Source organism: Chiloscyllium plagiosum, chromosome 13 (genome assembly GCF_004010195.1).
Source record: "Chiloscyllium plagiosum isolate BGI_BamShark_2017 chromosome 13, ASM401019v2, whole genome shotgun sequence".
NCBI lineage: Eukaryota > Metazoa > Chordata > Chondrichthyes > Orectolobiformes > Hemiscylliidae > Chiloscyllium > Chiloscyllium plagiosum.
The window spans coordinates 46938499-46947396 of record NC_057722.1 but is presented as its reverse complement, the minus strand read 5'-3'; the positions used below and the strand labels follow the sequence as shown (position 1 = coordinate 46947396).

Sequence of the window (8898 nt, the reverse complement as noted above, 5' to 3'; positions counted from 1 at the left end):
CCCCCCCCCCCCCCTCCCTCCCCCCACAAGGAAACTGCAGGGGTTGACAAACTAAGCACCCTTCAAGGCTAAAATGGCTGCCTGCTCCCTCCATCTCTATTAAAACAGGATGGATAGGTGGTACAGATTCACTGTGCAGCCTAGGAATCCTGCGCACTCTGTAGCTACAGCGTGAAGGCCTGCAGGCACTGCTTAACCCAGTTCAACAGTCTAAGTCCACAGGACCTCCATGATGGCAGAAGGAATAAAAAAAACAAGAGATAGCCGAATGGAGGGGTGCTAGTTACAGGTAGCATGTCTGAAGAACTACATTATCAAGGATTACTCATTACCTTGGGAAGATAAATCATGCAATAAGCAACTACCTAAAAAAAAAACTTGCCGTCTCCCCTCACCCCGCCCCCCTTTCATTTCGGAATAGTGTTGAATTCAGAGTTGTGGTAACCAAACTCAATGTTTGCTTTCTGTTCTGTAGGTAAAGTGTAATCTGCCTTTTCATTAACAGTGTTAACATTCTGCACCAGCATAGGACATTCGTTTTATAACAGCAAACAGCAAGAATCAACAGACAGCTGGCTTTTAAAATCAAAAGATTTGCTGAAATTCTCCAAAGGCCATCAGCAAAGATCCTGGATAACTAATCTGTTTTTGCAAAGTGCCCTTTGCGCCCTTATTCCCTGATTCAGATACTGTGTTGGAAACTAAAATCTCTCAGTGCTGTTCAGAGGGAGTCATATTAACTTAGAAACAGCAGGGAAATTTATGCCATGCAACTGATTATTTCAGGGCCAGTGATATGCAGCCTGAATTAGTCAAATTTCATTTTCATTAAGTGGCTTTTCATTGCTGGTTTGATGTTTGAATTCTTGTTTCTTTTCGAGGGTAATGGAAATTAGTGCCTTCTATTGCACCTTATTTTTACACCTATTACTATAATGTCTCAAACAAGTGCATGTCCAATAACACGTTTGAAACTCTATAACGTCCAAGACAAAGCAACACACTCCACTGGCAGCCCATCCACCACTACTGATTGGTAGATACACTGCAGCAACTCAGATTCCTTCAATATCAACTTACAAACTTCTGACTTCTACTACCTTGAACTGGACTGGAGTAGATGCATAAAAACATTTCCACTTTGGTCCCCCAAACCCTGCAAGCCACTCATCATACACTTGGACCTCCTCGGTTCTTCCTTCAGTGTTGATGGGTCACTATGCATGACCCTACACCAATATACTCTAATCGTTCAAAAAGTGGTAGCTCAGCACCACAGTCTCCAGAGCAATTAGGGATGGGAATTAAACACCCGCCTAATCCTGGTCAAGGTAGATGCAGGCTCTCAAATATGAAAGGCAGATAGGACAGAGGGGAATTGTGGAGAGTTGTTGAAGAGAGGGGTCAACCAGACTGATGGAGGGAGTGGGATGGGGCACCTATTTTGGCAAAAAGGCCAGTGATAGAGACACCCTCTCATTTATAGCTCTGGATATATCTAGGAATATTGAAAGTACCTGAGCTCTCAGCTGAAGTATGCTTTGGTGAGTATGACAGTCAGGCTACTGCTTGATGAATAACACTCTCCCAATAATGGCCCACAACCCCAATGAGGACTTTGAACAGCAGAGGGTGCCTTTGTCATTTCTGATGTGTACATTCTAAATTTTGTTGCAGTTATTTGAGAAGAGATGAGAGACAAAGTTGCATTTTAATCCATCAGTACTTCAAGAGTTAAGTCACTAAACTATCACCTGACAACAAGAATGGCAAAGTCAGAACTATCATTCGTGTACTCATAATTCAATTCATAAGTCATGTACTTCTTGGTTCCAAGACAGTTGTTTAATTAGGTTAATATTAAAGAAGACTTAAAGTCATTTGACACATTCATATTTTATTAAAAAAGACTCCATTCAATGAAATGGTAATTATATTTTATTATATTTTATTTTTAATCAAATGAAACTCAACCTTTACATTAAGTAACTTTTATGAATCAAGCCACATCATATTACAATGTGTCCCACTTCATTTATTTACATGGTTACAATACATTAATATAATCAAGTAGTGGCCTCTTCACATCTTAATTTTAATTAATTATCAGAATTGAACACCTTCAACCGTTCAATATTTCTCCAAAGAACAAAATAGAAAACTTGTGAACAATTATATTAGATTTGAAAAATGTACTTATTTACAAAAAAAGCATATTACTAACATTTATAAATACCCAGACAATATTTACAAAGTCAAACTTTATTAAATCTAGTGTTTAAAGATTTATACCTGGACAGGTGAATTCAGTTTACTTTCAGTGTGTAAGTTCTTGATTCCAATCTCTTAACCACTAGAACATTTAACATAAATAGTCCTCCTGAGCAAAACACTGACTGTAATTCACACATATGGAAGCAATTTAAACATATGAACCATTCTTGAGATTTGCATTGCAAATTGACGGTCATACTTGGAAGTCAAGGGGAATTGTGCCATAGGAATTAATGTTGTTGATTGGCAATAAGAGGGGAGGTGTCCCATAACCATTCATTAATTACAGACAAAAGCAGAGAGGTTTTAATTTTTGCAATAATTGGATTTCACAGAAGATGAGATTATTCAATTTAAAAGTGATTAACATGACCTTAAAACAACATACCTATAAACACAATTTCCATATCACTAAATTTAAAGAGGAAGGCACTCATGGTAAGGAAGTTAAGTCATTTGATGGAATTCTGCATATGATGATTTAAAAGACAAATTTGTGAAATCAAAGGCATAGAGTTGCTAAATTAAAACTGGTGTTATAATAAAAAGCAAAAAGACAGCGATAGAAAAGGCAATATTGTCAATTTTTTCTGGGACTTTAAAGTGTTTGTATACTATAGTGTCAAATGTGTACTGCTGTACAGTGTCCTTTGCCATTTTAACAAAAGGAAAAATAGAATATTCATTGAAAGCTTCCAAAATGATGAAGTTGTGAATAAAACTAGTTAATCTCAATTAATTCTTGTTCATTTGAAGTCAAATTTCGATGAATTTTTAAAATTTAGTAATTCAAATTTACTAAAAAAAAGGAGGCAATTTAACATGGATTCAAACTAAATATTTAAAGTTTACTGTACCACTTAGCACCATCATGGTAAACAAACAGATGCAATTTAATATTTTCATTATTCATGCAAATATGGTTGTAATATTATATCATTTTTGCACTAAGTCCAAAATATCTGAATGAATTAGACAAAGTTCAGAGCAAAGGAATGGAAGGTTGTTTTCAGAACGAGAGGTTCAGAGTCATGAAAAGCCAGTTCAGTTCTTTCTTAAACAAAATGGAATGTGTTCAAGCCACACCTACTTGGGGATGGGACAAAACGTTATCTAGGAGCTAGGAATGCCAAGTCCCAGCTTCATTTGGGACCTGCTCCCACCCTACTCAGTAGTTGTTAATAAAATATTTTTTGAACAGCTTTTCTTGACTTATGTTAAAGTTTGTGGGAAGTTCATGCAGGGCCCTCTTATCACTCAGACTAACCAGGTAGCAAGCTATCATTCTTCCTGAACATCTAGCTACAATTTCATACATCTTCAAGAAAGAACAATAACCATCCAATGGAAGATTACCGGTCAGGTGACATTTGAGAGAGTGGGTTGGATTAGAAGATTGGGAATTTTGTCAGTCTTTTATCACCATATAGGGCATAGCCTGCCACTAAGGATGATGTTGTGAAGTGTGCAGTCAAGGTCTGGGTTCAGTCTGAAATACCAGCCCTACTGCTTAAAAAAAAAGTGTTTATAAAAAACAAATGGGTGAGGTGGGCAAATGGTGTTGAATCCGTAAAATTTCTAAGTTTTGTTCTTGCTTCAGAGCCAAAACCAGCCACAATTGCTTTTCCAACCACATGATACTGAAGCCTCTCATATACTAACAATGACCATCAAGTGACTATGATGGGAGTTAGAAACAAAGCTCAGTAGAGCTCCACTCTTAAAGGTAGAGTAATTTGGAGTTCTCACACCACATTTTGCCAGTCAGTCATTCTTTAGTTCAGGGTCATACTTCTAAAGTGTTTACATATTTTCACCGTGCAATTTTCAGATTCAGAACTTAACTACACCAGCTAGAAAACTTAGCAATTAGAAGGTAGGAATGAAAAAATAATGAAGTTCACTCAACTAGAAATCAAAAATGATAAAAGTTAGAAGTTGTTAGTGAAATGTTTTTGGAACAGCTTTTCTGGATTTACATTTTGAGTAAGTGGCTTAAAGTTTGTGGGAAGTTTATGCAGGTTCCCTCATTAATTATTATCACACAGATGAACCAGATAGCAAACTACCTTTCTTCCCAAACATCTAGCTACAAATTCATACATCTTCAAGGATGAACAACAATCTAGCTTCACAACAAAGAGACTTTCCCATCCAATGGAAGATTACTGGTCATGAAATATTCCAAGCAAAACCAAAAAAAGGTAAGACAAACATCTTTCATAGACAAGGAGATTTTTCTTAAACCCTTTGTACAGTACCATGCTCAAGATGTTGCTTACAGCTTATTACATTTGACAATTTAAATGTTACTATATTATAAAACAATTTAAATTCAAACTACAGTACGACCTGTTATTTCTTTAAAAACACATCTTCATATTGTTCAGCTAGTTAATATTGTATATTTATCCAGGTTTGTAATTGACTCAAATATAAAATGTTCCACCAAAAAGGTCATGCATAGTGCTGCAGTGTTTGGTAATACACAAGTCATCCATACTTTGTCCTCTATTATAGAAAAGGCACAGCCAGGGATGGACAGTAAAGTGCTGCTCCTAAATTTCAGGTGCAGATAATCATAACAATAGGTATTAACTAGCCAAAACAATATAATCCTCTTACTTGAGCCAATTAAAGTTTTAGCTTCGTTTTCTTTTCAAAACTCCTTACACTTCTTCCCAAATTCTCATTGTAATGTTGCAAAGGAGTAAAGAGCCAATCTCTTCAGCTGTTTGACTGCAAAGAATAGATATAACGAGATCATTTTTCAATTAATCAGCTGCTCTGTTTCAAGTAGTCTGATGGGTTAACAACAAGATGCAGCAGTTCTTGTATGGAGGACAATCATGCTACTGTTGTAGTTTCTAGATGGGCTTGGTCAGTCAGTATCAAGTACCCAGTTATTTTATGGGACTTGCTGCAGAGCATGAACCATATGCCACAGCCACCTTTTTGATTCAGATTGTGGATAGTCTAGGCAGCACACCTTAAAATGACCGCTAGAACTACTATGTAAAAATCTTGGAATATTTGAAGGATAACATGCATCCAAGAACAAAACTACTCATCCCAGTGCCACAAACAAAATACAGTCAGCTGCTGGTAGTAGGTTCATAGATTCAAGATTAAACGTATCTGGTTAGTGACGACTTTCAGCAGATCATGCTCCTGAAACAATTAGATTTTCCAAAGATCAAGATAATACTACATCTTTGAGGATGAACTACAGTCAATAGAGAAAGTCATTAGTTGTAGTGCACATGGATTTTCATTCAGTCCTAACAAGAGACTATTGAAAAAGAGCAAGGATAAGAGAGAGAGGGACGGAGTAATTCATTAAAAAAAAAGCCATTTCAAAAAAAAAACTCAAAAAATGAAAAGGGAAATGAGAATTCTAGAACTCCTCAGAACCTCAGAATAGGTGATAACAATGTAGTCTAAGGACCAGTTTGGTTCAGTGTGCACTACTGACTTGGATAAAGAGCTAAAAAGAATTCAATCTATGCTTGAACAGAATATTAAAAAGTAGGCATCTTAATAAGTGCAAAACTGCAAGGTGACATAGATAAGATGGTGGAATAGAAAAGGTATGCCAAACAGAATTCAATCTGTAAATTATGTCAAAAATATCAGATTTGTGAAAGAATCAGAGGTCTGATGATTTCCAATAAAGCAGCATATGCAATGGAGTGGAAACTCACTTTTGCTTGTCCAAAATTCCACAGACAGGACAATTCTATAGGTCATTTAACTAGTCCAGATACAAACACACCAACATTATCCAATTCACCTTTTCAGGGTACAGAAGAGTCCACCATAAGACCACATAGTGGCAAGCGTTATTCTTTAATTCCTTCAGTTCCCATTGAAGCCACTCTGATAAAGTCGTAAAGTAATTCTGTCCCGGATTATGACAGGAGTAAAGGTTGAGATCATGAAAAGGCCTCACACAAGGTCCACTTTGTCATGAATTGCATAAAGACCCTTTAATAGCTGAAGAATTTCCAGAAGAGGCTCAAAACAAAAACTCCTCAATGACCTTTTACACACAAAGGTGCAAAGTCCAAACTGTAGTGCAATCATAACTTTACCAGACCTAGGATTATGCTTATTTTACAAGAGAAACTGCTTCCCTCCTGCTCCAGAATTTAAAGAAACAACATTTTAAAAAGATGTAATACTGACTATGATCTGCAAGATCGTGGCTGAACGATTATGCACCAGTTTTCTCCCCCAGAATATAGAAAGGTGTGGAAGCCATAGAAACCAAAATTGAATACAGCAGGGTAACTGATTTCTCAGAGCAATGCTTTAAACATTGTAACTTCAATTGTTATTTGCATTTTCAGTCCCCTTCTCAGTAAAGCAAACAAATGAAAACTGCAATCAGTTACATTGTAGGAGAAAACATGCTTACACTAAGATGCATTGCTGTTCCATCAAACCAAGTTCTCAAATTGTTTTCACTTACACTAGAGTGCTAACAACATTTATTAAAAATACATTTTAATGAAAATGTTTGATTAAATATTCTGGCAGCTATTCAAGTGAGACTATTGAAGAATAAACAGATAAATAAGTGTTTAGAGACTATTTTTCCATCATTTAGAAACAAAAATTAAATAGGAAAGCATGAAAATGGAGATGGTTAATGGAAAATAAATTAAAACGGTCCACTTTCTTCCAAAATAGGAAAGATTAATCTTTTGCATTCAACAGCCCATTAAAACTTATATGAACTTTGGGGTGAACCTATAGAAATTTTTATTTTTCTAGAACAACTAATTTTGCTGTGAACAGCTTTCCACATTTCTAGAAGTTCTGCTGGAAGCAGTTTGTGCACCACCATTATGCTTTTATAAAAGCAAGGCTCTTTATTCATTTTACTTTTTTTGTTTTTCACAATGCCAAAGGTCTTAAAGCCTTGATGATTAATGGGATTTATGCTGAGCACTTCGAGGCACATCCCCAGGAAAACATCATCAATGGGGTACAACTCTAAATTTTCAGAAACTTTGTACAATCTTCTTGCAAGTGATCCAGCCATCAGAAACCCACCACCCCCTGCATAAGGTGGATAATATGTTTTATTGTACAAAGCTTCTGGAATATAATATTTATTTTCCTTTTTGCGAATTGGTTTTGCCATATACAGAACATCACCAACAAAAAGATTGGTGATTTTGGGTATACTAAGAAATTCAAGAATATTCTCAGTGCTTACAAACACATCATCATCACCTTTAAAAATATACTCCACGTTCTCACAATATGTAGAAAACCACTTGAGAAAGTTAATCTCTTTCAAGGTAAGATTAAAAAAAGTGTCCACGAAGTTCCACTGAAGTATATCCCCATAAATAATATCCTCATATTCCAGCAGTCTTTGATGGTGAAACTTTTCATTTTCATTGGATGAAGTCCCTAAAAGGAATAGGATTTTTACTTGCTTTCCATCCATCACTGTTTCATTGCCCCATGTTTTCCTAATGGCATCCCTGCGGTCATACTGAGTTATAATGGATTTAACAACTAACAAAAGGTAGATATCACCACTACACTTCTCAGGGTGGTTAAGAATCATTGGAAAGTACTTGCAGTGTCTATATTGTAAAAATTGCTTGAAGTTTGACTCCAAGCCTTTGAACCATTCAATATGAGTGAAGTTGTTGTTAGGAGTGCAGTTGACACTATTCACATCCCACTGTTTGGTCTTTTTCTGTGCTTCTGTTACCATCAACGTTTCAGTGGCAGCAATCTCTGATTTTTGAAGACTCCAGAAGTTTCCCTTGGGAGTGAAATAGTTGAGAAAAGTAGAAGCCAATTGGTCCTCTGTAAATCTGGATCTTTGGGAGATATTCTGTAATTCCTGGCTAGTTCTGCTGCTTCTTTGCAGCAGAGTCAAGGTTATCACAGTCACAAAACAGCTGATACAGCAGGCCTTTAACAGTCTCATCTTCCTAAAGCACATGCTCTTCAAAATGTTTTCTGAGATCAATGAAATAGGAACAATAGTTAATTATATGATTAGAGTTAAATAAACTACGATCAATATACAAGAACCCCTTACCTTTGTTAAGCTATAGTGAATAGTACTCATGGAGATTGGATGGACAAAGAAGGTTTTCTTTGCTTTATATTCATCTACATAATCTCCACCAAAAAGGTGAAAAGGAGCAATTTCATATACAGCAACCAGCAGCATTTTACACTGACAGTAAATGAAATGGACGCTAGTCAGCAATCTTAGAGGCGGTGTCATTCAACATAAAGATTTCACAGGCACTTTTACTGTCCCCTTTTTATTTCTGGAGGGCTGCTGTTATAAGCTTAACAAAAAAAAAAGAGTAGGTTGAATAATTACAAGCCAATTAGTCTAGCCTCAGGAAGCCAAATCAGGGGGAAAAAAAGTGCCAAGTAGTTGAAATAATCATTTAGAAAAGACAAAAAAAAATGACTGGCAGCATGAAGATTGACTTTTGGAGGGTCAGTGAAGGCTGCATTTTTGATGTAGTCTACATAGATTTTAGCAAGGCTTCTGACAAGTCACTCCTGGTCAGAAATAAAACATCATGGGATCCAAGGGAAGGCAGTAACTTGGACCGAAATTGGGTCAGTGGC

At 36.3% G+C, this 8898-nt stretch overlaps 1 protein-coding gene across 7 annotated transcripts in view; it reads right to left on the bottom strand.

Moving 5' to 3' along the window:
- Nucleotides 1–2513: 2513 nt before the first annotated feature.
- b3gnt7 (UDP-GlcNAc:betaGal beta-1,3-N-acetylglucosaminyltransferase 7) overlaps nucleotides 2514–8898 on the bottom strand; it is a 32030-nt gene continuing 25645 nt past the window's right edge. For 6 of the 7 annotated variants that reach the window (XM_043702304.1, XM_043702302.1, XM_043702303.1 and 3 more), the window contains one exon: nucleotides 2514–8265. In XM_043702304.1, coding sequence (XP_043558239.1) covers nucleotides 7001–8248 — 1248 coding nt within the window. In that variant the 5' untranslated portion in view covers nucleotides 8249–8265 and the 3' untranslated portion in view covers nucleotides 2514–7000. The remainder of the gene's footprint in view (nucleotides 8266–8898) is intronic. The other variant, XM_043702306.1, reaches the window with a different exon arrangement.